This window comes from Anser cygnoides, chromosome 4 (genome assembly GCF_040182565.1).
Source record: "Anser cygnoides isolate HZ-2024a breed goose chromosome 4, Taihu_goose_T2T_genome, whole genome shotgun sequence".
NCBI lineage: Eukaryota > Metazoa > Chordata > Aves > Anseriformes > Anatidae > Anser > Anser cygnoides.
In genome coordinates, this window is record NC_089876.1 from 28,101,426 (window position 1) to 28,128,968 (window position 27,543).

At 43.7% G+C, this 27,543-nt stretch overlaps 2 protein-coding genes across 2 annotated transcripts in view; one reads left to right on the plus strand and one right to left on the minus strand.

The window, feature by feature from the left end:
• Positions 1-1,068: 1,068 nt before the first annotated feature.
• On the plus strand, positions 1,069-4,523 carry RASL11B (RAS like family 11 member B). Its single transcript, XM_048049957.2, has 4 exons — positions 1,069-1,262; positions 1,355-1,411; positions 1,997-2,073; positions 2,908-4,523. Exons 1-4 carry the CDS (start codon positions 1,139-1,141, stop codon positions 3,373-3,375), a joined length of 726 nt encoding a protein of 241 aa, XP_047905914.2. The 5' UTR covers positions 1,069-1,138; the 3' UTR covers positions 3,376-4,523.
• Positions 4,524-6,042: 1,519 nt separating this feature from the next.
• Positions 6,043-27,543, minus strand: part of SCFD2 (sec1 family domain containing 2) — a 194,541-nt gene continuing 173,040 nt past the window's right edge. Inside the window, exons 6-9 of the mRNA XM_013172764.3 lie at positions 21,848-21,993; positions 17,764-17,898; positions 12,176-12,295; positions 6,043-7,697 (exon numbers count right to left, since the gene is read on the minus strand). Coding sequence (XP_013028218.3) covers positions 7,605-7,697; positions 12,176-12,295; positions 17,764-17,898; positions 21,848-21,993 — 494 coding nt within the window. The 3' untranslated portion in view covers positions 6,043-7,604. The remainder of the gene's footprint in view (positions 7,698-12,175; positions 12,296-17,763; positions 17,899-21,847; positions 21,994-27,543) is intronic.

Sequence of the window (27,543 nt, forward strand, 5' to 3'; positions counted from 1 at the left end):
ACACCATCATCTCTTCTTGTTCTGGTGGCTGGCAAGGAGATCCATCCCTCTACTGCGTCCAGCCCCGCATCCAGCCAAGCTGTTATTCATAGTGTCTGCTCGAACATTTATATCTGTGAAAGCAGCTACCAAGGGAGCAGCAATTTGCTTCATTATGTTTGAGATATCTTTTCCCATATGCAAATGTAACTTTGCAGCTCATTGAAAGCTCTGCATCAATGCCGGTTTGCTGTGAAGTTGACTGGCTTTGGCCAATGCCACCAGCAGAGTCCCAGTTACACCCCGACTCTCTTTTAACACTTTCCCTGCTGTGGTTTTGACCCAAGCATGTTGGGTCTCTTCCTTCTTTTTGCAAAATTAGTGCTGTTATCTGGTGACCTTTACTATGAGGTCCGTCTTTCCTCAATACAGACTGTGATTTTGTCCTCCCTCTGGGCACGCTTTGCTTCACACGTGGACAGGTTTTATTCCTCCATTTTGTTGCTCTGGACCCTCTCTAAGGCCAGTATTTCAGGTAGTCAACCACTCCCCGCTTCCAGGCTGGCACCGTCCTGTTTCCCATCCACCTCTCACTTATATTTTTCCATCTTCACTATCATCTTCTGTTGTTTCTTTAACCACTGCCATATACACGCTTTAATTGCTTTTCTCCCCCACTATTTCTGCGTCTTGCAGCTGAACTGAGCTGGCCCCGCTGAAGTGCTCTGCCTGGAGGCCTCATCTCCCAGCAGCCGCCCCAGCTGGTGCCTGCCCGCTCCTGCCGGGGTGGTATTTCACCCTGTGGGGCAGGGGGCTTTACACACCCCGACAGGGAGAAAACCCGAAAGGAGCCCGAGACGTCGCCATTTTATGTCAGCCCGGGAGGACGGCGAGGCTGAGCCCCTCAGAAACACTTGTCGGGCGGCTGCCGGTGGCGGCGGGCACCCTCGGAGCCTCCCTCCCCAGCCTCCCTCCTCACAGCGAGGGGCGTGCCCAGGAGAAGGAGGGACGGCTCCGGGGGGGCCGGCGGTTCCCTGTGAGTGGCCGCCGGCAGCGAGGGGCCGGGGCCGGGCCGGGGCGGGGCCGGCGTGGGCCGGGAAAAGCGGGGCCGGCGGCGGGGCGCGGGGCTGCGCTGCGCGGGGACTGCGCGGGGTGCGCGATGCGCCTGACGCAGGGCATGTGCACCATCGCCGAGTGCGCCGCGCCCGGCGGGGACGGCCCCGCCGCACGGCCTCGCCTCGTCAAGATCGCCGTGGTGGGGGGCAGCGGCGTGGGCAAGACAGGTGAGGGGGGAAAGAGGAGGAGGAGGAAGGGGGGGGAGGGAAGGAAGGAAGGAGGGGGAGCGCGGCTAACGCCTGTCTGTGCCCGCCCGCAGCGCTCGTGGTGCGGTTCCTGACGCGGCGCTTCATCGGGGACTACGAGAGGAACGCAGGTGGGTGCCCCGCTGCCGGGTCCTTGTGTCGGAAATGTGGTGCTGAGCTGCCGCTCGATCCGCTTTGTGCGGCGCCGGGTGCATGGGGGGGATGCTGGGCTTGTGGCAGCGTGATGTGGGAGCTGGGGAGGTCACCCGGGGGGACATGCTTGGACAGATAAGCCCGAGAAACCCCCCAAATCTGCCCAGCTGGGAAAGCTGTAAGTAACCCTCAGGAGAAGTCTCAGAAGGGCAGCAGTGCGGAGAGCACGCAGCTTTCTGTGAGCCTTTACCTTTAGGAAGTTAAGGCAGCCCATGAGGGGTGACTAAGCTGCAAGTTGCGCAATGCTAAATGCCACGCTTCAAAATGAGGATGGGTTAAATCCCAGGCTGCTAGTAATACCATAAATAATCACGAACCCCAGGCTCCTAGTAACATAATTACAATGGGGGGGGGGGGGGGGGGGGGGGGGGGAAGTCCTGACGTTGGTCCCTCACTTCATAAACAGGGCTCCATCCCTCCCTGTGTGACTAATGGGCGGCAAAAGCAGCACTTGCCTGTTGTGTTTGTGACTGTCTTTGTGAACCTGTTGGTGTTCTTGCCAGGTAATCTCTACAGCAGGCACATCCAGATAGATGGAGAGATGTTGGCGATTCAAGTGCAGGACACCCCAGGAGTTCAGGTGAGTTAGGCACAGCCACGCGGGTCACCGGAGCAGCTGTCTGTGGGCACGCATCCCTCTGTGTGCAGCATCTTGTTTGGTCTTCCTGGAAAATACTTTGCTGTCCATGTCAGTGTGGGAGGGAGAGCTGGCAACTTGGCTTTTAACTGGCCAAGCCAGATGTGTTGGTGCCTGTAGTATACTGGTAGCAAAAAACAGCTTGCTGTTTCAGTGAATCATTTGTACATTGGAGGCCCATTACTTTGGAGTGGCTGAATTACTTAAGTGTCTTGTTTCTGTATATTAGGAACATTAGACGGAAAAATTATGGTACATATGTAGAAAAAAAAAGTCATGACTACTGCCCAACGATATTCATAAATCTGTATGATAGAAATTTAAGTCAGTTATGTTGGGGCTGTACTCATTAGGATGTTACAAGTTGAAGTTTTGAATGTATAGACCTGAGTAATGCTGGATTCTTGCCTTTCTGAACTGGGCAACACTCCAGGTCTAAATGCTTCCAGCTCATATCTTCGCTTCCCCAGACTTACTGTCTAGCCAGTTAATTTCCCATTCTGTGGAACTACAAAGTCTTTCTCTGCATGCAGAACTACTCAGGTCAATTTTCCATTTGAGTGTAGCAAACTCCAGTGTTAAATTCCAGCTTTTTACAGCTGAATCAACATATGTATTTATTTGCCACGCTCAGATTAAGTTTGTACTTACAATGTGAAATGCAGATATGTGTGTCTGAAACTGTAAAATGCTGTTTAGCTTTACAGACTCTTAAAGACAGGTTCCTTTAGTCTTTTGCTACTTCAACTCTCTAATTTGAGACCACTCATTTTTCAGATCCACGAGCACAGTCTGGATTGTAACGAGCAGTTGAACCGATGCATTCGCTGGGCAGATGCCCTGGTGATCGTCTTCTCCATCACAGATTATAAGAGCTATGAACTACTCAGTCACCTTTACCATCATGTTCGACAGCTGCACCCAGGGAACACTGTCCCCGTTGTCATCGTAGCAAACAAAGCTGATCTCCTGCATGTTAAAGAGGTGGAGCCTCAGCATGGACTTCAGCTGGCCAACATGCTGGGCTGTACTTTCTACGAAGTATCTGTCAGTGAAAACTACAACGATGTCTTCAATGCCTTCCATGTCCTCTGCAGAGAAGTCAGCAAGCAGCAAACCACCAGCACTCCCGAGAGAAGGAGAACCTCTCTTATTCCACGGCCAAAATCGCCCAACATGCAAGATCTGAAGAGAAGGTTTAAGCAAGCTCTGTCTGCCAAAGTGAGGACTGTCACTTCTGTGTGACAGCAGAGCCAAGCGGTGGCGTTGGTCTCCCCAGTGCTGCTCCCGAGTTTGAGACCTGGGGTGTTTAATGCTGGCACGTCTAGGGTCCAAGGCATTGTGAGAGAAGGATGGGTCAGGTGGCATTCTGCAAAGAGTTGCTGAAATGAACAGTGGCAGATTGGGAAAGAGTAACGACCAAAAAAAATCCAATAAACCCTCTTCCAACGGTTCTAGGATGTGACTTGTAGAACAAGTATTTTCATTTGGAAATGGAACTCTCCGGCATATGAAACAAGCTTTCAGCTTGCCTTTTCTCCAATGGGACAGATCTGGCTTAATGTTTGTGCAGAGACAACCTTTTAGCTGTAACTCTCAACTTGTACTTGAGCAGGGCAACACCCTGAACTGCAGTTCACTGTTCAGAAGTAACCACTCGAGTCTTATTGTGTTTTCACTTGGATGAAGGACAGCATGATGTATCTGTTTAATTTTATTGCACAGTAGATCTGTTTATTTTCCTTGTATTTCAAAACAAGCAAGCATAAAACTGTTCTGTAAAAATAAGTGTAAAATAAGTGGACATGACTAGGTATCAAGACTGTAAACAAGGGTCCTTTCTATTTTTTACTAGTTATGTTATTGCTGACAACTTGACCAGACTTTGTATGCAAAACTATTGTGCGCAGGGTGTAAACATACCGAATAACAATAACTTGTGTTTTTTTGCTGTCCAGAAAAATACTGTCCAGACTAAATGATCCGACACAGAGCTTTTGAGGAATGAGCCTGGAGTTGGAGTGATAGTCCGCTATAGGTGCCAGTGTCAGACACTTCTCTTCTCTCTCTGTCTGGTGTATGCGAGGCAGAGAAAGAACCCGGCTGTGATTGGGCTCCATGTGAAACACGGCTGGCCTGAGGCAATGAAAGCTGGTAGTGTGCTCAGAGCTGAGCCAGTCCCTGTTCATCCTTAAACACACGTGGCTGACTTTTTTTTCCTTACGTTGAGCCAATGGAGTTCACAGGCTAAAGGCCTTACACACATGCACTTTAAAAAGCCAGTTGTGCTTTTGTTTAAACTGTAACTTATTTATTTTGTGTACAGTTACTCCTCATAGGGAGTGGACTTCTCATTCTTACTGCCTGTTTCAACATTAAATTTTTGAATTGCATGTTTTCTTGTGCGTTCTTCCTGTGTGTGAGAAACAGTTAATAGTAGTCAGTGAAGCGTTGAGGTGTGGTAATTGTTTTCTCAGGGTAGTTAACATAAGTTGCAGAAACTGTAAGAAGGCCTTTGCTGCCTACACTGTTGCTTTATTAGCATAATCTGCAGGGGGGAGCCCTCCCAACTATTTTACAACTTCCTTTTACGATATTCTTTCAGGAGAGGAACTGAAAAAAGGTGGAGACTTTTCAAATTAAAATAGGATCCTTCATATCACCTTGTGGAAAAAAAACTGGTGAGAAAATAATGATGCGAGGTAGGTCAGCATCTGGCTAAACAGTGTTTTAAGGAACTTCCAGTTTCTTTAAAACAAACAAAAACATACAACAACAGCATTGTATAGAGGTTAGTATGACAATGAAGAATTTAATCAAATTACTGTAAGCCTTCAACCTTTTTTTATGTTTAAAGTGGTTTTACGGTGAGCCCTCCTGGAGGAGGATTTTTGTGCTGTGACTAGCATGGCTGCCACACCGGCTCCCCCATGGTTAGCACACAGCTGTAATAATTGGTGTAAGAAAACACTGGTGAGGTCCTGCTGGTGGTGAGCCTTTTGACATGAGCTACCACCCTTAAGTAACCTAAGACTCGAATTGCGAACACAACAGCTTGCCCAGCCGGTCTGAGCTTATAAACAAATACTGTTTTGCTTATTCGTGTAGGAGTCCCGTGTGCCAAGGGTGGCCTTGTGTTTTCGCTGCTCCATAGCTGATGAACACAGCTCAGTGTCACATGCAGAGGGTTTAGGCACTCCTTGCTGTGGGCTTGCACCTGCCCAAGCAAAGTCTCTTCTGTGCTGCTCCCGCTCACGTGTGGCTGGTAGGAGGCCACTCATCACCCTGGCCTCTTCCCCAGCATGTGCTGTGTATAGCTACCACTGCTGTTTTCTACAAATAAGGAGCTAATTATCACACAGGGGCCACTGAAAAGACCCCACTCCAGAGGTCTAGAAGAAGAGCAGGCTTTTTGTGACCATCTGCTTTCAGCTCTCAGCTACTGAGTGCGAGATGGTGGCTGGGTCCCAGCATCCATCGCCACGGCTGTGGCTCCACTGGCTGAGAAGATCCCTCCAAAGGGAAAACCATTCACTGCCTCAGCCAGAGGAGCTGCTTGACCCATAGGATGTGCAAGAGCACCACAGTCTGCTTAAACTCAGCCTCCCATTACCTGATAGAGCATTTCCTGGTGGCCAAGTCAGAGACCTGAAAGCATCTTGTGAAAGACCAGTGAGGCAGAGAAGACCACAAATGCCAGCCTCCATTATCTCAGGAAAGCAGCAGCAGCTCAGAGGTGCGAGTGCCCAAACTCGCCAGAGTATGGAAGGCTCTTCAGGACACCTCCAAAGGCAGAAGGTTTTGGTTCTTGGGGGCAATCAAATAGTGCAGAAAAAAAAAGGAGTTGCATGAATATGCAGTCCTAGCATGCATAGCCTTGTGTTCTAGGAGGGAAAGAGATGAGGAATGAGCTTATGCACTGTAAGAGCATTGCTTTATTGATTACATAATTTACAAAACATCTGTCTTCTAAGATTAAATGGTATAGAAGGAAAGAGAAAAGAAACAGAGACAGGCTGTTTGCTTTTGAGTTGCTCTGCTCAAAATGTCTTGAGCTTTTAACATTACAACCGCACAATATTTCTAATTTTTTATAGCACAAAGTTCCATTCTATAGCCATTCTTATAAATTTCTTTCATAGAGGCAACATTGTCCATGCTTTATAATTGGTCCTTTGTTTTCTTCTAGTCACTCAAAAGTGAACGTAAGTCAAAATGCAGCCTTTTCTGAAGATCATTATAAACATTTTAGAGAACTTAAGCTAGCTACTGAACAAAGGTTAAAAAGCTACTTCCTATTTAATCTACTCTTTTGGCATCAGAAAGAATGCAGTGTTAGAGTGAACTTCACATAGGATTTTACATTCTCATTCTTAGTGCAAGCTGTAGCCTTAGTGTCCCTCAGATGAACCAAGAGGATGTGGCTTCGTAGCTCCACCATTTTGTGTCGCAACTTGGAAGTCCTTGTGCTATACACAATCACCATCTCTACTGGCTGATGCTTTTTTAATCCTAGTTTGTATCAAATTTTCGTGAAGAAAAATTACATAACTGAATTTGATAGCAGCTCTTTCATGATCATAAATGAAAAATAAAAGCTGTTCTCTAATCACGCTGTTCAGAAATCCAGCTCAAGAATCTGTCACTGTGGCCTCCTGAAAATGGGAACACACTTTTTTAAATTTATTTTTTAAATGAATGTGAGAGGAAGATTCTTCCAGGGTTAACATCAACCCGTCACAGCCCATATGTCCTCCTGTGTCAAACTACAGAGCAGTGTGCCATCAGAACCAGTCTTTTCTCCTGGGACTGTGGGTGGGTAAACTAGAGCAGGAAATGGGAATCTGCGAGGGAAGCAGCTGTGTAACTCATCCCTCTGTTCTGCTGCTCTCTTGCTCTGTTTCCACCAGTTTGGCTGGGAGAGCATCACCTGACTGGGAGCTGCTCTGCTGGCTAAACTGGGGCTGCGCTCCATGGCCTCTCTCTGGACGAAACAAGAGCAGAGGCTGTTCATGCTGTGTAAGGCACACATCTTTTGCAAGGCAGCATGACAGAGAGGTGGATTTACTGGCCTTTTCCTCCCTCAGCAGCACTTGCCACCAGAAGCAACCCCCACGAAACCATCAGGATTACTTGCAGGGAAAAGTACTGTTCAGGCAGGGCACATCCAGCCCCACCTGGTCCTCAGCTGCTCCTTTTCTAGGGAATTATTACAAGCAATCATCCTCGCCTGGGCAGAGTGGTGGGGGATGATTCAGCACCACACTGTGTGATCCTTAAGGAGTGGAGAGTTACTCACTGGACAAATGGACTATTTTTAAGAGCCCCCTGGGAGCTGCACAGGTTCCCTTGCAGCCAGATACTGCATCAGGGGCCATGTCATTTTTTGGAAGGCTATTGGGAACAGTGACAGACCAGGGATTTGATGCTTCCAGCCAAGGCAGTCGCTCCTCTTCTCCACAAATCCTCCCCCGTCAGATATCGGTGTCAGGCTGGGGATGGTCTGTGGTGAACAACAGCTCGACAGCATCGAGCGGTGTCAGGAGTGCCGTGGAGAGCACAAGTACCTGGAAGAAGGGTGAAAAGAAACAAGAAGTCAGAATTAAGGGGACTGATCGCAGCACTAATGAGATGTGAGTATGAACTGTTGGCGTTACGCAGCGCTAGGCCCGCTGTGTGTTCCTGGTGTTTACTGACAGGGCAATGCAGCTTGCCCAATGAAGCCGTCTGCTAATAACTGCAGTTAAATCACTTACGGAGCATAATGACTGGTGGCATTGTACTCTTAATGAATGTGTGCTTTGAGTCATTTCTACCCGCAGCCTACCCAGCGATTTGTTGTGACTGCCATTGTGTTTGCTGTGAGGCACCAGATGATCAGCCAGCAGTTTCCTCTCCTGTAGCATGGGGTTTTGCCAACAGGCCCTTTTGAGTGGCAGCTGTTTCCTGTTTGAGGTAAGGCAAGCACTACAGAAGTGCTGCTGGCCTGCTGCGGCTACTGGGGGAGCTACAGACCTTGCTCAGAAACGTCCCTGTGGGCAAGACACGCTCTTCTGAACCAACGCTCAACCTCGGACGCTGTTGGGATACTATTGGTTTTGTTTGGTCGAATTACTAATCTGAGATGGGTCTGATGAGTGAAACTGCCACTCACTACAACACACGTTGGTAGATGCACGCCTTATCTGTTTCTCCCGAGTGAAAACCAATATGCAGGTGCCTAGTGTGAAGGCTTCTCTGCAGGGCAGAGCTGTCAAGCAAGGAGGGAGCACGTACGCTCTTGGAATTAACTCAGGGTAAAAGGACACAGCTCTTAGCCCCAGTTCAGTGGCATTTGCAGGATCAGGACTAATGGTTAGTGGGTAGGGACATGGGAGCAGGTTTATCTTACTAGCTCACTTGAAAATGAATTTGCTTCTTCAGTGCAAATCCAAGGACAGGAAGCACAGGCATCACCAACCTTGACTATGTGCCTGCCTGTCTCCTGTAGTAGTTACCAAATCATTTGTGCTCTTCATCATACGGCCCAAACGTGTAGTCTATACAGTGTAACATAGCAGGGGATTTGAAAGAAAGAATTGGAACACAAGTGCAGTTTAGAATTTGGTAGTACCACGTTTCAACTTCTTGTTTTTCTTTGTTTCATCTTTTCACTTCAAATGATGAAAAGAATCTGGAGTTAGATTACTACAGATCCCATCTACACTGATGATAGACTCCCCCTCACTTCTCCCCTTCCCTTATCCTCCCACACAACCTGCAGCAAACTGACACTGATTATCTCTTCTCCTTACAATGGCTGAAAAGCTGTCTCTGTAATTTGTGGGTGCCAAAGGCTGACGCTGTCTTGCTTATTTTGTGCACACATCAGAGTGTAGCACGGTGTGCTCATCTTGTAATAATGCAGTATAATTCTGAAAAACACGAGGGAACACATTACCCAAGTTTTTGTGTGTCTACAAGCCAAACATCAACAATAGCCATGGCCAGATAAATACGATTTCCTCTTGAGGTCCCAATTGCCCAGATAGGAAATTTTTGTCTCTTCTCCAGGCAGGTCTCTTCAGGACAGTGTGTTTCCTTTGCAGACCTTCTTGTTCAGTACAACATGCCTGTCCTTGATGCTTTATGTGAAGGGATACCCTCCTGCTGACAGCCAAGGTAGAGGAGCCAGGAAATCATGGCCTGACCCCCTGCCATGCAATGGGCAGCTCCCATAAGCAGAGGGAAGGCTGCAGTTAACATCTGATGGTGAATCTCCACGGATTTATCTGCGTGCCTCAGCCACAAGCATACATGCTTGTGCATGTTGGGAGGAAGGAGGGTAAAACATCATGCTCTTTCCCCTTTTTCACTCTCTTGATTAAAGGGTGGGGGGAAGGGTAAGCTTTTCCTTTTAGGGTAGGATACTTCTCAGTAGGCTAGGGAGGCTATTCAGTGCCATCCACAAACAAATGATGCATAGAAAGTGCTATTTTCTTTTGTGCTTCTTCATGAGAAATAAATTTGTCATTCATATTCAGATGCAGAACAGTTCTCTGGATGGAAACGTGTCTCCTACTCCACATTTAAATGTCATTTGCCTCAACTCCAAAGAACTGCTGAAGTAACCAGTGCCTCCTGCCAGTTTTTCTGTTACTTTGCTCAGTTCTTTATTTTTGTACCCACACGTCCCTCCATTTCTCCCGGAGCCAATAATTAGTATAAATGTCAGTGCTTTGTCTGAATGGAACAGACTTGTGAGGCCAATGCTCCCCCCTTGCCCTGATGTCTGAAGCTGATTGCCTGAACACCACAAAAAAGCTCTGTTAAATGCTGGCTCAAGTTAGACAAATGCCTGGCTTTTTGAAAAGAGAATAATCCCAAACAGGTGGCACACATTCACAGCTGTAGTGCAGAAATCCAGGTAAATCCAGCAAACTCATAAACTTTTCTATACGAGAGACTTCCACAACTGTTTCTTTTCTTCTTTTTCTTCCTCCTCCTGGCTGTCCCCTGAAGTCCTTTCACCTCTAACATAGCACATTTGGACAAAGGGCACGATGCAGTAAAAGCCTGAAATTCTTTAGGAATCTGCCTCAGAGAGTGACCTGTCACCAGGGTTAAGCCAAAGCAAAGCAACACCAGATCCCATGTCACCACTGTCAAGCCTCAATTCCGTCCAGAAAGCTCCTCAAAAGTCTTGCTGCATAGTTCTCCACCAGCTTGTTAACCCTGCGCTTATCTTTCAGGGTATATTAATGCATTTAGGGTGTGGATTAACTTGTCCGTCAGTGTGTCACAACTCAGTCCCCGTTCAAGGGGAGAAAGAATTTTATTCACTCTTTTGAGGAGATTAGCAATAGGCTAAATGGGAAGAAATGTGCTATCGGATGAAAAAAACATCATGAAAAACGGTACTCAGTCTTGCGAAATACTGCTTGAGACCGCCTTGCAAAGACAACTGAAACATGGGAAGCACATGTCTAACCCAGGGGCTGTGCAGCCTTTGGTTCGCTCTGTTTTGCTAATCTCTCACTAATCAAAGTTTCATTCCATAGGAATTGCATACAAGATGTTTACAAGCCATCTTGGAAACTAGACTGGTGTTTATGATGCAGCTGGATATGCAGCACTCCTTGCACCTCTCTGCAGTTTTTGGATTACACTGTATCTGCACTGCTCAGCAGATACTGACTGCTCTTTTACACACTCCTCCCCAATTAACAGTGATTTTTAACATCTTAGGCACCGCTGGAGCCCATCCATCCTCCTCCTCTCCCTCCCTACTCCATTGATATGACAGAGTGGGAAAGGCAAAGACCAGATGCACAGATGCTATTGAAGCTTCACCACAGGAGCCATCCTCCCTCCAGGCATCCCGCAGCACATCCAAGAGCAGCAGACATGTGGGGCTTTCTCCACATCACCTGCTTCAGGCCACCCACGGCATCTAGTGTAGGTGCTGTTCAAGGCAGCACCTCCTGTTAGGAGCTGAAGTCTGCTTCACAGCTAATGGGGACATCTGTCTGCCTCTAAAAGTGGACAATAAGAGACAGAGGGCATGGAGGGGAGGCAGGAAAAAAAACAACTGCATAAGCAATAGCAGGGATACTGAGAAGGATGGGCATGCTCAAAGGTGCTGCACCTATGCACCCGATTGTAGAAGGCAGGTGGCATTTTAATCTCCAAAGTGGAACAGAAGGAAAATGGCCTGAGGTTCAGTGTTGGGTGTATCCAGATATTGATCCTGTTTGTTAAGATTTCAGAGGAAAGGGTCAAGTCACTTATTGGTATGGAGAAATGAGAGACAGTCTTGTGAAGGTTCAGAGGCACAGTTTGCTGCACAATTCTGCCCTAACTCCTGTGCTAAACTATTTTATTTTTCTCATTCTGATAGAGGCTACACATTTTGATGCGTAGACCCGTAAATGCAGCACCTTTTCACTTTAAGCCTCCATTCACAACACTTTCTGACTCTGCCTGAGATGGTTTATAAAGATAGCCCTAACTGCTCCGTGGTGTAGTTGAGTGGTGGTATGTCCAACACTCTGAGGTACCCAACCCTGACCACTACTGCTCTAGCCAGGCTAATTTATCTTGCTCCTCTGCAATGCTAATTAACTTGTCTGGAGGATCACCACTGACAAGTTATTAGATGGTAAGGAGGCCCCTGGCAGGTTCCTTCTGAGCATCCCTGCACTGCGCCCCGTAGACATGCTGCCAGAGAGCCTGTAGCCTTTTATACAGCAAATGTTTCTGTTTATGAAGAATTAAAATATATGAATCTCTTGAGACTTGAAAAAGCTCTTTCAGAAGATTGCCAGTCTGTTTAGAAGTCTCCAGCCTGAGTTTAAACGTTCAGTGGTGACTTTAACATGCAAAAAACCAGATCCCTGGACCTTGAACATTTGTTACTTACAGATGTTTCACCGCAAAATCCTAACGCCATTCCTGTATCTGCGGCTGTGGCTTGGTCTAGGTATGGTACCAGTGCTATTGCCAACATTATCTCATGAATTTCCTTAATCTTTGTTCAGATAGGAACACTTTGAGCTGTTTCTACCTGGGTACCAGGTTTGCGTGTGGCTACCAGATCCTTCACCATTTTGACCTCGGAGACTGTCACTCCACCAACCATAAAGATGATCAGGAGAGGATGATCCCCAGGGTGAGGGCGATTCACCTGTAAAATGAAAGAAAGCATTATTTGTAGTTGCTCGGTCCACCTCAGCAGTGATCAGGCTCTTAGAGCTGCCGGAGGAAGACTAATGAGGAAGTTCAGAAAGAAATATTCATGGAATGCTGGTTTCCATAGCAGCTGAATGGGAAATCAATGGGAATGATGACCAGTTAAAAAATAATGAACCATTTCCATGGATATGAGTCTTCCACTGAAATCTAGAGGAGTTTCTCATGAGGCCTGAGGGCTTCTCCCTCCACCCCTTCTTCATTTCTTTCCTTCCTTTCCCAGTGTGGGAGGAGAGTGTTTGCGTAGGTGCACAGTTTGCATACAGATACAAGGCTTTAAGGAATTGGGGGTAAATTACTACCTGGTAGAAGCAAGGAGTCCAGCCTGATTGCACAAGAATCCCTGCCTTATGTCAGTAATGGAAAGAATCATAAATAATGTGTTTTCACCAGTCCAGTGAATAATCCTTTACAATTCATCCAAGGAAAATAAGTCATGTTCATTATAGCATAAAATCAGTTTCTAGCTTGTTTCACTTCAAAGTTTTCATTACTTCCATGATTGGGTTGTAACTCATTTGGAGAAACTTCAGCTCAAACAAAATACTTGTTTCATTTCTTCGTAATTATCATTAAAATGGCACAAACATTCATTTCAGCCGTTAAGACTTCATAAAGCCAAATTTTAATTTTAAATGTGAACGTGTTGCTTTACATCAGTTGCCTCTTAACCACTTCTCAAAGTTTGACGACTTTGCTGTTTCCTAGCACTCTTTCTTTCCTGTATAAACACACTACCCTGATAGAGCCTTGCTCTGCTCCTTGCTGAGCCTCTGGACGGAGCCCGGGCAACTGCTCTCGTTACAACACCGCATGCCTTTGAGTATGAAACACTCAAAATGTTTGGCCTTGAAAAGTGACAGTGAGAACAGTTTGATTTACTCTTTTTTAGACTCTCCGCCCCCTCCCCTTCCAAACGCGTAGGTTTTCGGCAGCATTCATTGACGGAATGGAAGTGGCAATCAGCCCTGCTGGGGCAGAGCGCAGACCCTTTGCTTTCACCACCATGGCAGCTACCTTTGATCCCCGTGGCTCCGGCTCCTCGGGGAACGGCTCTTCTGAGCCCTGTTGTGGCTGCCCTATAGTCTCTGGGCAGTTTTCTGTCCTGCAGCTCTGTCATGCTTCCTGACTGGAAACCTTCAGAGGAGACTTTTCCCTTTGAAGCAAGCATGGGGGGATCGCACACTCTCCCTCTCCAGGCCTTTGATGACACTGTGCTCCCTGTTAAATGCTGCTCCCCAGGCAGGGAGCTCTTGAACTCCTCGGGAGTTTAAAACCAGTCCAAAAAAACTTCAGATAAATGTATCAGTGAGCTGATTATTTGTGTGCTGGGTGTTTATTCTCTTAATTGCACTCACTTTGTCAGCCATCTTCATTCAACTGATGTCACAAACGGCATATATACTGATATTCAGCAAGGTGTCCTGCAGTTCTTGTGCTATATTGAGCAGTTGTCCAATTACACCAACAGACCAATTAAATCAATACACCAGACCTTACGAAGACTCCTTAATTACTTTCTCATGAGATTACTACTATCTGCATATAACACACTGCCAATCTCAAGCAAAAAGAAGTCCACTCTTATTACAGATACCATGAGGAGGTTAAATAAGTCCTAAATATCTGCTTACGAAACAGGTCAGGTAGAACGATTACTTGCTGAAATATTAGAGTATTTCATGCCCTAATTTCTGTAAGCAGTGACACACGGCTAAAGAAATAACTGCTCACAGACTGTAAAGATAGAAGTTGACAAAACAAAATGCTCTGCTACGGCACTTCAAGGTAAGACATAAATTACCAGCTTTATTCTAGCTCTATTCCTTTTCATGGCTCTTTGTTCGTCTTAACACTGTTGCCAGAGCAAACTGCTCCACTCCATTTCATGAAGATCCTGAAAAATCCAAGACTTACGTGAAGAGCTTGAACTTCAGGAGCTTGCTATTAAACAAAGCCTCTCTTTCTTAGTAACTTCCCTGGTGACAACAAACTTGTCATAAGCAAACATGTATAATGCTGGACACACTGAAAGGACACCCAGCATAAGTACATTAATGAAAAAACACAAGCTTTCGTGGCAATACTAAGAGAAAATGTCTTGACAAATCATTTCCTTCAGTCAAAATAAACCGAGATCCAAACACATGGTGCCTATATAAAACTTATTATTTTTCAGAAGACCGAAGTTCAAACCACAAATTCCAGAAATGCATATTAAAAATACTATTAGGCATGCAAACTCTAAATTAAATTAAAATTGCAATGAAAAGGGTTTTGGAATCTGTAATTTTGTTATGCTATGCACAAGTGTTTTGAAGGAGGACAATACTTTGGGTACAAAATATTTGGCTGTGTTAAGAATGTAAGTTTCTGCCAAGATTTTTTTGTTTGATAATACAACCACCCAAGGCTCTCTTTTGAAGGAACTGGCTCTGTGTAGCTAAACACAACTCACTTCTGTGATACAGAAGAAGAGCTGGAATGGACTGCAACAAAGCAACACGCACCTTCTGCAGTCCTTAAGCTAGTTTGTTCCTGGACATTTCTGAGGCCTCTGAATCTAATTTACTGTAAAATCTGGATTTTTCAAAAATCCCCAAGTGAAATGCACTTTCAGTTCAAAACGCCATGCATTAAAAAAAAATGGTGCCGTTATCTCGGGTGATGAGAATAAGTAAGTAAGAAAAGAGCAAAACCCTGAAAGCCTCTACCTGTGATGAGGATGTATGAAGAGATACACTCAAAACTTGGTCAACTGCTGATGCCGTGCTGCTGGCTTTGCTCTCCCAGACTCCGTAATCACCACGGGAGAAGGTTTGTAAAACCTTTTACACACCACTGGGCAGGCAGGTCAGGAGGAAAGGTCTGCTGGTGTAAGGGCTGCTTGCATTACTGACATAGCAGAGAAGAGGCCAGTGCATCGCCTGTCGGGAACAACCCCATTACATCAGAGTAAAGGAGCCTGAAGGAAGAATGCTTACCAAGGCATCTTTAATTGAGCTGGCATTTATATTCAGGCATTGAGGAAGAAATGTAAGTGTAAGGAAGCTAATTAAATAATTACAGTGCTGATGGTGCAGTAAGCGGAGTAGTTCCTCTTGTGTCAGAAATACAGGCTGGTCAGAAACTCATTCGTGTAGTAATCGAGCGCTTGTCAACAAGCCAAACTACTAACTAAATGAACTACGACAGACACATTTGTGAGGTAAGTGATGATGTCCATGAAATATTCATCCAACATGAGGTTCACTTGGTCATCTGTTATATATTCCTTACAACATTTAGTAAGTATTTTTCTTACTAGCAGAGATGCAGGTACTTGAGGTACTGTGTGTTGCTGAAAGACTCAAAGTAAAAGGAAATGTCTAAACTGGCACAACAAAAACAAGTTATAAGCACAGGAAGACCAGCAGGTAACACTGATGTGAATCATAAAGACCAAAGAACTTGTCATCTGGCAAACAAGCCTGGGAAGAGAGGAGAGAGGGGAAAAGATGGAGGATGCCTGAACTTTGAGCTCAAATCTGTTGCAGTGGACACCTGCCTGGGTCATGCGACCATCGGTACAAAACCCTTGTTCTGGCAGATACAGGCAGATGCACATCACAACGGCATCCAGTATTTGTACCATATTACCAGAAAGAGAGAGGGAAGAGAGCTGGAGTTGTCAGCTTGTCTACACCTCAATCTGTATAGAAAAGTCAACCTTTTCCTGCAGAAAAATCATCTTATAGAGTATACCCACCCCCCAACCACTTGCTAAATTTTCAGGAATACATGTTGCATTTTTTTCATGTACTCTGCTCTGGCTTGTGGGAAGCTCTCTGCAAACCTCCGCAAGGCTTCCTCCTCCTCTTCTTCCTCTTCTGACGTCATGCAGTTAACAGAAATAGAGACGCTGGCAGTCGTGCTGACTGATCCTCTCCCACTGTTTCCCTGTACTCCCCCACCTGTTCAGATTTTGGTTAATCCTCACCTTCTGCAAGCTCTGCTCCTTTCATCTATGTTAGTACTTCAACCAATGGTCCAGCAGGGAACTCTGTGATTAGGACATAAAACTAGCCAACTAGCCAAAGCTGTCAATGTTTCCATATAAATATTTAGACATATCTAAACTTTACGGAGTTTGCTTCTTGCCTTTTTTTTTGGTAAAAAAAGGACAAGCTATGTTCTTGCTTAAAAAAATAAAATTGAGAGTTACTGGTACATAAACCCAATCATTTAAAAAATCACTGGTGTGTGCACCAGCTTGTTTAGTCTATTTGATGGCGGAACATCTGTTTCTTCTCCTATTTTTGGAGCAGCAGCATGATTTTTTTCAATACTGATAGATGAATAGAAACAACACTGGGTCACTGTTTCTATAGCTATCCTCTTTTGTCTCAGGGCTTTATCATAAGCTCTGAAGAGCTGAGAATTTCCATTTAGTAACCCTGCTAAGTACACTTTGAAAATCCTTTTCAGCAGTAGGCACAGGTTTCTGAAAACAGGCACTGTATTTAGACCTATCTGATCTTGTCTTCAAGACTAGCTTGCCCTGTAATAACAGAAAAATTACATTACCTTGATAATGGGTTCTAGAATAGTACCATCACAAAAATAAAAATTACTTTTGTCACCTGTCTTTAGATGCATGAAAGGCCTAGCAGGCATTTACACAATAGGGAAATGTTCTTCTTGTTTTTCTTTTCAATTATAGAATCACAGTACAACTGAGGTTGGAAACAATCTGTGTAGCTCATCTAGTCCACCTCCCTGCCTGAAGCAGGGCAAGCTTCAAAATTATATCATATTGCTCAGGGCTTTGTACAGCCAACCAAGCTTTGAAAATTGTAAAGATGGAGAATCTACAGCCTCTCTGGATTTTCTGACCTACCAGCCTTCCTTCCTCCCCACTGCAAGTTGAACCTTCTCAAGTTACAGAACAAGTATGGAATAAGGAGCTCCTTGACAGTCTTCTTCCCCTGTGAGACCTGACTGTTTATTCTTACTATTGTCCATAAAATTCCTTGATGAGATGCCTTGTGGAATGCCTTTTGGTAATCCACAGAGGTTATATAAACTGTCACTGGCTTACCAGTTTGCCTGCGGATGTCTCTGAAGAGCTCCAAAAGCTATGTGAGGTTGGACATCCCGTTGTTGAAGCCCCATTGACTCCTCCCAGACATATCATCCTTATTTAGGTGTCTAGTATCACCCTTATTTACGTGTCCAGTCTGCTCCATTCTTCAGGCGGTAACACCCATTTATTCTGTACCTGCATGTGGTGCCTCAAGCTGTTCCCAGCCCCTTTGTAAGGGCTTAACTCAGAACAAAAGCAAACACATAAAGTCAGCTACGGCCATATGATGCTGTAACCTTGGGAAAATCATACAGATGAGCTTGGGTAGCCTTATTTACCTTCATGAACATGCTGAATCCAGTTTTAAGGAGATCAGTGAGGCCTGATGACATATGCTCAATATCAACAGGATCAGGTCGATCAGGATTACAGATCTCTTCCACCACCTGTTTCAGCAGTGGTTTGTAAGAAGCCTGCACAAAAAGAACAACACACCGTGAGTAAAGCTGTTTACACTTGATGCAAGAGCAGTTTCTCTTCTGAACTTTTCATTTCCATTAAAGGAAACAGAAATATTTATTATAGAAAGGAAATCACTGACAGACGTTTAAAAAAATACAGAAGCAGCAATGGTGTTTGTGACATTGACAACAAATGGTGTGCAGCATAGCATCGCACTGAAAAGACAGGAAGACAGCCCCACACTTTCTCTGCCCTGTGTGTATCAGATGAGTAAGGGGAGGCAAGGAGTGACGGCAGGCTTCCAGTTTCTCTGAGTGTTTTTTGGGGTAGTACAAGAGGGGACAGTAATAGGGATGACACTTTCTTGCCCATCATATACCCAGAAGGTCTCATTTTCTTTGGAATGACTTTACAAACGCTTTAATAGGGATGTTCAGGAAGGGTTGCTCACTGACAACTCCTGCCTCCCCACAGGTGTCGTGTCATCATGGAACAGGGCTGTGAAGAGGCCAACCCACCTGTTTGTCCCTTATGGAAGTACAGAACTAAGGAGTCCTACTAGTCCTTCAGCTTCTACAGCCAGCTCACTCTACATAATACCTGCACCTGTCAAAAGTCTCAAGAAAAATAGGCCAAACAACCCCACCAATATCAGAGATGTTAATGACCAGGAAGAGTGGGGCATGTAAAGGTACAGATTATCTGCATCCAAGAAGACACTTAAGGGCTTTTTAGCCCTTAAAAAAGGAAAACGTAGCAAAGGGCCTGGCAGCCTTTTGGGGGGAGTCTGTATTCTGACAACAGACCAAGGAAGTAAGAAAAGAAAGTATATTTAAGGAGGAAAGAAGAGGGTGATCACATCAAAACTAGGAGAGTTGAGAGGTGTAGGGAGAGAATTTATTAAGTCATTTGAGTCAAGCAAAATGGAATTCAATATTAATGGGTGATGATACCACAAATATTAGTGTCTTCCGCATACCACTCCACAGACCCATCTGGAAAAACCGGAGGTCAGTTACCCATCCTATGTGGAGATGCACATTGAAAGGAGTGGGGTTTTCGGAGCCACCCAGACATTTACCCAGCAAGTGAGCTGGGACTCCCATTTCAGCTCAGACCAAACTGAGCACTGACCATGCAATGTTTTTGAGGGTCCACAAACCCGTGCTGAATACGGATTAGTAGTCCAGAAAATTCCGCATTCCTTTACTAAGGTCTGAACCATTCTGACACCTTGAAAAGCTTTCTAAGATAGGAATTTTAGGGACTTGGGAAAGATACTCTTTAATGAAAATTCAACCTTACTCAGTTTGCAGATGGAGTTTTGTTTTGCTGCTTTTATAACCTTGCCAAAGCTGCAACGGAACCACAACAGTTTCAGGAAGCACAACAGCCTCAGAAAATTAGCAGCTTTCAAATTAGTATGTTTGTTTTCCTTTGGGACTAGTCCAGGTATGCATCATCCCTGGATTTCTTAAGGGAATCAGATGTAACGTCATTCATTTTGTAGAGAGGATATCTACAAGAGACATCGTGCAAGATAAACATAAAAATGGATGGAAAATAAAAAAGCAAGCCACTTGATTGTGCAACTTGAAACTAAATTTTCTGAAGTAATTTAAGAGATGCTTTTCATCCAACGGTCTACAGAGAGAAACAAAATTTGTACTTTTTGAATATGATCCTGTCAACAAAGATTTATACAACTCATCTATTTCTTCCTCCAACACATGTGCGTATTTTTAATTGAGCCAACAAAGCAAATTACAGCAGACATTAGCTGCAGTATCCTTCAGTAGAACATGCCAAGTTTTGTGTCAAATCTAGTCATGCAATAAACAACTGTTTGAAAATATACATGCAGGCATGAAGTCCTACGTATAAAGATCTGTTTAATATCTTCACAGATGAGGAACAGAAAGACATTACAAATAAAATACTTGGAACAAAGATCAAACCATAGTTAAACAGAGAGCCTTACTGTACAAAATTAAAGGATAAATATTATCTGACTTCAGTCATAACTATGTACTGAAAAGGCAAGATGTTAAAAATGTGCTATGATTTTGCATGTCTGAAGTTTCAGCATCAAAACTTAGTCCCCTTCAAAATGATTTGATTTGGCTACACAGATACTAAAGGTATCACAAACGCTTACCTTTTTTTTTTTTAAACTTTGACAGTTTCACAATTCTTCAAGATCTTTTATGATTTGACATTTATCTATCAAAATTTTAGTTAGGAAGGAAGGAAGGAAAGAGAAAGAAAGAAAAAGAAAGAAGGAAAGAAGGAAAGAAGGAAAGAAGGAAAGAAGGAAAGAAAGAAAAAGAAAAAGAAAAAAGAAAGAAAGAAAGAAAGAAAAAGAAAGAAAGAAAGAAAGAAAAAGAGAAAGAAAGAAGGAAAGAAAGAAAAAAAGAAAAAGAGAAAGAAAGAAGGAAAGAAAGAAAAAGAAAGGAAGGAATGCATATATGTAAGATCAAGATGGAAGGAGAAGAACAGTAGGTACAATAACAGGCAAAATAAATACTCTCCTCTTGTACAGTCAGTACACTATATGGTTTGATAACATGACAGAAACATCCATTCATCATTTTATGTACAAATATAAACTTCAATACTACACAAGGTCTAAGAGGCTATCCAATTACACGTATGCACAGAAACCTTTTTTTGAGACTTAAGAAATGGAGGCTTCCCAGCTCCTAACAGCTGAAGCACAGAAGCATCTGTAGGCTAAAGCCATTCCCATAACACTGTGCAGGGGAGGGACTGTGTATGGTCCTGACAAAGGCAATACTTTCAGATGAGCCAAATTGCTGTGTGCAACCCCTGTTTTAACATCTGCCAGTAAAAAAAAAAAAAAAAAAAGACCAATTGTAAAGAAATGTATGGCAGAAAAAAATGTACTGCCTGCTTATTTCTGCTACTCTAAAACTCCTGAACTGCTCTCAGCAGAGGGTTGGTCCCATTCAAGATGATTAAACCCACTATATAGCCAGACTTGGGGCTGCAAGCTGTTAATGCATCTCTTGCTGTGTTCCAGCACTCAGCCCTAAGCAAACAGCCTGGGTTACATCCAAAGAACATACTGGTGCTAATTACACTTCAGGAAACTTTTAGAGAGCGTTTTCTTATCATCTGACGGCCTCCACACTGACCTGTATTAAATGCTTAACCATTTTCCCCATTTCAGACACCAGACTGGTCATAAGTGCTGGGAGACCTCAGGAACAGGTTTTCTCCACCTCAGCTTTCCAGCGACATTTTGCAATACTCCTGATTCCTCTTGTTATAAAGCAATGCTTAATTTGGACCATGTCCCTTTGCTGGTCTGCAGCATACTTATGAGTTTGGAAGGATTTTTTTCTGGCTTAAGACTGGAATCAAGTTTTACAGTCTCTCTCTAAGTCACCGTATGTACTTTCCACTGTAAAACTCTATTTTTAACTGAAAAAGTTAAGCACCTCAGGGGGTATGGGGAGAGATAAAACCACTGTAAATTAGTCCTGATGACCTACAGTAATATGTTCATGTGTTCACTTTTTATAAACAAAAGCTGCATTTTTCACCTATTCACAAATGGGACTGGGATTCACAAATTACAGATACGGGAGAGAAAATACACAAAAATATAGCTGCGGTCTGGATGCAGGCGTCCTGCTTGGATCAGTTATGATGGGTCTTAGTCCTGCACCATTGTGACCTTGTCTTGCCTTTCACGGATTTCTTCATCAGACAATTCTTTATTGACATGGCCACGGATATGCCTGAATTTGAATAAAGGACTCGAGGAAGCTCTTGATGATGAAGTCAATTACAAAACCTCTACTTAAATATGCTCCACATGGGCAGAACCCATATGGGATTAGAACATCAGCCAAGTTAATGATGTTTGTGAAGCTGTAATTTTGACAGTATGCTAGAGAAACGACATAAACACAGAAAAGAAGATCCACTTGCCTGGTGGGTGTTGCTGCCTGGGTTATGTATGGAATTAAACTGTTTCATGTGCATTCGAGCTCTCGCAATATCCCTGAGGGACTTAAAGATGTTGTCCACTGCATCCGTGGCTTTCTGGGATGTCAGGTTCTGTGCCGAGTCACAGCCTAAGGTAATAAGGAAACAAGGAGCTGAGTGAGTGAGAAACTTTCAAGCATTTTGATAATAAGCGGTAGGAAAAGGCTAACTGGGAGGAAATTTTAAATTAATTTAACCTTGTTACATTCTAGAATCTTTGTGGCTTATTATACAGCATGTCCGCAGCATGTCATGCACAATTTTTGGGAAGTGCTAATAGTAAGCTAATCTGGATGACTGCCTTTCATATCTTAGCATTCTGTATGGCAAATATATTTTATAAACACCTGTATATACACACATACACACTTATACATAGGTCTAATAGATGGTGATTAGAGGCTGAGCTTTCATTTGTCCGAATATTATTCATTGCCAGACTCCGAGTCAGATCCCCCGCTGGTGCAGCACAACAAAAGCAAGTGACTGCATGTCTGCAGGGCTACACCACACCAGGCTACTGCAGATGTATGCCACTCTACCCCAAAAAGCAACGAAGTGAATATGAACAGAATCTCGGTGACTCCTGTGCTGTAATTGTAAGGCAGATGCTTGTGTATTTTTGGTCAGGATTCTTGAAGGGTTTTTTTTGAGTGCAAAATAACCCATAGAAACATTTCTTGTTATTATGTATGTGCAAGATTTGCATGCTCTGATAATCTGATTGACTAAAAACCTAGTTTTTCATTTTGCAGATGAGCCTGCATGTTGCCTGTGAAAGCACTGAAAACAAAACCCCACTCAGCAGCTCATTACTTCATAACCTCTGTAAACTCTGTAAATTTACTCTGTAAATGCTGTCACATTAGCAATGCTCTTGAAATCAGAGAGGTTGCTCCTGCAAGCAGTCTCGTGCCGGTTAATTTGTAGGCGAATGGTGTCCAACAGCTGAAAAAAGTGAAACTGAGCACCTCCTGGGCTGAGGAGCCCTAAAAATAAAGTCTGAGGTCATGAAACGTGGTTTATATTTATAACCAGCACAGGCCAAAAATATTCAGAGAAGGTCTTGTATTGTCAATGTGCTTTTCACCTACCCATGGGAAAACATGGGCATCAGAGGACGGGAAAGTTACCGGTGGCTCCTGATTCAGAGGCAGGGTTACTTAATAGTTCATGTTAATGAAGCATTTTGCAAATTAAAGAACAAAATGAAGAGCTGTATCTCACTGTTGCATAACTAGATTTTTCGTCTCTCCGGGAGACAAGCTTTCTCTGTCTTAGCCACATTAGAGATAAGCAGCTTCCAGTTAACTTTAGTTACATTTTCTTTGTTCTCTTTTCCACCCTTTTTCAGCAGAAGCCAGTGCTTTTGGCCAACCCCCCTCTGGCATGTTTGCTTTTGCAAGTGAACGCAAGTCCCCCATGTGGAGCAAGTTCAGGCAAGGTAAAAATCACATCAAGTTTGCTTTGCTTTGGACACTCTTCTCCTTTTTTATTAATAGTTCATCTTTTTGGACCATTTAAAAGCCTTTTGCTTTGCTCTACAGCTATTTTTCTCATTACAGGAAATATTTGTTTCCTTCTCCTATTGGCATCACCTCTCTCTCTCCGTTTCTCTTTATTTTAACAAGAGCATTTCTACCAAGAACTTTCCAACCAGCTTGTCATTCCCCATTCCTGGAACCAAAGGGCAGTTTCCAGTGGACACGGTCTTGCTTTTGTGTCTGGAAACCCCTAAGATGCTCCTACCCTTGTCTGGCCCAGTGCGTCCCTTTTTGTTACGGGGCCAATCTGCTCTTGAGCAATGTCTCAGCAAAGAGCAGCCTGCTCAAACCTCATTGCCAGGGAAGTGCTCTTTGGAGCTCAGGCTCTGCTGTACAGTTTGTGCAGACACACTCGGAGGTCCAGCAGGCTGGAGAGACACCGCAGCCTTTCCCTCTCCTAGCAGGAAAGGAGGTCTCCCTTGCCCTTCTGCATGCCTTTCCATGAGCCCTGCTGGAACTTAATTATCTTTGATCCCCTTTCTCCTTCTACTAAATATGCCTGAAATTAGAAGATAGATTTACAAGTCAGTCACCATGATTTTCTTCTGTACAAGCCTGATTTTCAAAGGACATAAAGTAAACATATTTTCTTGGCTTTAACATTCACCTATTTTCAAATACAGACATTTATAAAGGCCTCATTTGTTGGGCACCTGCAATTTCTTTAGCATAACTTGGTACATATTCTTACTGTTTAAAAATCAGAGGAAAAGATTCATGTTTGTAATGCACCTTTGGTTTTAAGAAAGTGGCAATTTGTCATTTAGTCCTTCTCTTCAGCCTAAAAGCTCATATTCTGCCAATCCAGACAAGAACTAAATTTGCCACCAAGCAAAGTTATATATATTTATATATATACACACACACACATATATATGCATAATTACATTCTAATTCTTGTCTTGTGATGTTATAAGGAAACCTTGCTGTGGTATACATACCTGCTGAGCTAGCTTGATTAAAAAATGATTAATACAGCGAGGGGACTGGCTCTGCCCTGGTTTCTCCCCATCCTGGAGAACACCTGCAGCTTGCCTTGGACAAACGGCTGCAAATCCCTTCCCATTGACACCTCCCCTGTGTGTGCATATGGGGACTGGAGCACAACCCCTCGCCTCTGCCTGCTTAATGCTACTGAGAAACACGCTCCTATTCCAGCAATGAGGAGGTGGAATACATTAGCTGCTGCACAGCTCATGTGCTAATTAAAACAACTCTTCCTGTTACTGCTTTTATCACAGAAAGTTAAATGGCGTTGGGAGAGCATGAATGAATTTCTTTGAATCCCAAGCCCTATTACACATGGGAAAAGGCATTTAAATGAAATGCTTGGACATGACTTTCCTGCCAGGGTTAAAGTAGCCCAGCTGTAGGAAAAAGACAATCACCTTTAGCCGCTGTGGGATTAAAGATTTTAAAGCATCTTGACGATACCCCAAGAGGAAAACAAGCTGGTGCTGTGGTACACAGGGCCTGATCTCACCAATATTGCCTCTGCTCTGCTGCCATCCACTTGCGCTGAACTTGAGGACAGTCACACCACCCCGAGCAGCCAGCAGGACGAGACTACCAGCCCTTATTTTTGACTTTCTTTTCAACTTTTGCATCACCGCTTAAACATCAGCACAGCTGTTAGAACCAGAACCAAACTGTTTTCCCAAGAAGCTTGGAAAAGGGAGAAAGGAGTTGCTCTTCTCTACAATCTGTGGTGACACCAGAAACCGAATCAAACTCATTTTTCTACAGATTTCTGAAATTAGAAGGAACAGAGTTTAGGAAGAGGACACAGACACTGTGACCCCATGAGATCCAAAATCCAAAATTTAGGCAAGCCCAAAGTTTATTGCTTTACCCCATTTTATGCTGTAAGGCTGTCACTGGTATTAGCTTAGTCTTTCTCTAACTTAGTCTCTCTCTACAGCCCATTTACAAAAATAAACTGACATAAACCCTGCGAACCATGGAAGAGAGCTGGCAGAGTAGCTAAGCCATTTTAGCAGCACATACTGAAGCATGTCCTAAAACAGAAAATCGATTCTTTGAAGAAGATAAAATCCAGCATCAGGATTGCATTATGCCAGCTATTTTCTAGATATGTAGAATTAATTTGCTGTCAGTGAAAGAAAGAGAAAGAACAGAGATAAAGGGTTCCTCGAGGGTCAGAATTCAAAATATATCACTGATATTAAACTAATGAAAATCTTCCATTTTTAGACTTTAGATGCTAGTATAATAATGGGGCCCTTCTTTTTCTAGCAGATAAATCTAAAGCCATGTATACATATACTCACAGCTATATGTTTAATAATAGTTTTGATATATGCACACATTAAGATCATTACGAAAATTTGGTGCAAATGCAAATAGTTAAACAGACCATGGTTGTTTTTTGCAACGGGGAAAAAAAAGTATAACAACACAAACTAGGATGACATTTGTGTGGTTCTTCTCTCACCCTTCTTCCTCATTCTGCAATGAATTTGAATCTTTATTCTTAATTCTGGGTCTCAGTGGGAAGCTAGTAACTGAGCATCACACTGGAAGACAAGGAAGGATGCTCCAGAAAGCGAGGGTGATGCTATTTCCCAATAGCAACATCAGCAGAATGTGAAAAATCAGAATTTTAGTTTGTGTAATTAAGGAAGAGAGGTGTTTTCAACGTCCCTCGAGATGAGAGCATCCAGAGGGGACACAGCAGTGTCTGTGACAGCCTCCCCACAGTGCATGGCATGTCTCTTCATCTGGGGATAGAGAAGGTCCTCCTTGTGCTCCCTCCATCCTTGGCATCTCCGAGAGTGTGCACAGTGAATTCGACTCCCAAGAAAACAGGCACTTAGAAAAAAAATAGATTAAAATTATAAATATTTTTAAAAGGGTCCATTTTCTGGAGGCAGAGCTCTAGGAAAGCCATGTGTTGGTGCTGCTGGCACAGTGGGGCAGAAGCACATCAGCTGGGAAGGGATGGTACCAGCATGGTTAGATATGGAGCACCATGTCCTTGGGGCTGAACATGCTACAGCTCAGGCCAACAGCAGCTACCCCCAATCTGGTCCATCTTTGGCAGAGCAGAGAGGTTTCAAAGCCAGGTATAGCTTGGGCTAAGAGCCGCCAACATGGATGGAGAGCCTGTCGGCCTCAAGTCTTGGAAGCTGTGCTTGAAACTGCTCTTTGGCTTGCAGGTGAGCACACCATGCACTCCTGCTGATGCATGGTTAAAAGCCATGAGAATCACTGAGTACTTTGCTGAATCTTAAACTCTGAAGCTGCACTCATAAAAACCTGGCTGCTTACCTCTGTGATCAAATATGGATTTAGGATCTACCTTCAGAGAGACTTTTTTTGTTGTTGTTTTAATTTTGGCCTCAATATCTGTCACTTGGACATTTCTGTTTTATAGGAGTATTTTATTGCCTCCTTCTTGCCAAAATTCAATAGCACAACATGTAATACCAACTTTAATGAAATACTGCAAACTCAGTACTGGAGGCTCTCATGTTACATGAAATTAAACCTGTCAATTCTGTGAACAATTACACAGAAAAACTACAGTGCTTACTAGAATAAACTACATAAATTAATTGCAGGAGGAATTTAAGTTAAGCTCTGATGTGCTTTTTGAAGGAAATTAATGCAACAAATTCATTAGGGAACTATTCAGTTGCTCCCTCAAGTAGTCCGTATCTTAATTAAAACACCACACATGTTAATAAAGCTCTAGTAAATGTTCTGTAAGTCTATTAAGGTCTCCCACTAATGTTCATGCAAGAACTTAGGAAAACTCCAGGTTATATAAAATGATATAAAACTTTATGAAAATGACACCCTAGAACCTACACACTCAAATCTCCTCAGTCTTGTGCAAGCTTACTCTCCTTTTGTCTTAATATTTTAAAATTTTTATTATTTCTATTGATAAAAAGGAATCGCACTTTTAAAACAACAGCAAAGTGAAATGAGTCTTTCAGTGTTTTTGTTTGATTTTTCAATCTTCTTTAGCTTGGACAATGGAAGAGAATACCAACCACGTTATTTTTTTGCTTTCACAGCCAAATTGGATCGTGTGTTCCTGATACCGCCAAGGCAGGCTTGCAGAAA

What these genes read in the sequence shown, in the direction of transcription:
- RASL11B (XM_048049957.2), top strand. Translation starts at nt 1,139, where the DNA reads ATGCGCCTGACGCAGGGCATGTGCACCATCGCCGAGTGCGCCGCGCCC. An exon ending in CAGCGGCGTGGGCAAGACAG is followed by an intron (nt 1,263 to 1,354) that starts GTGAGGGGGGAA and finishes GCCCGCCCGCAG; the next exon opens with CGCTCGTGGTGCGGTTCCTG. An exon ending in AGGACACCCCAGGAGTTCAG is followed by an intron (nt 2,074 to 2,907) that starts GTGAGTTAGGCA and finishes CTCATTTTTCAG; the next exon opens with ATCCACGAGCACAGTCTGGA.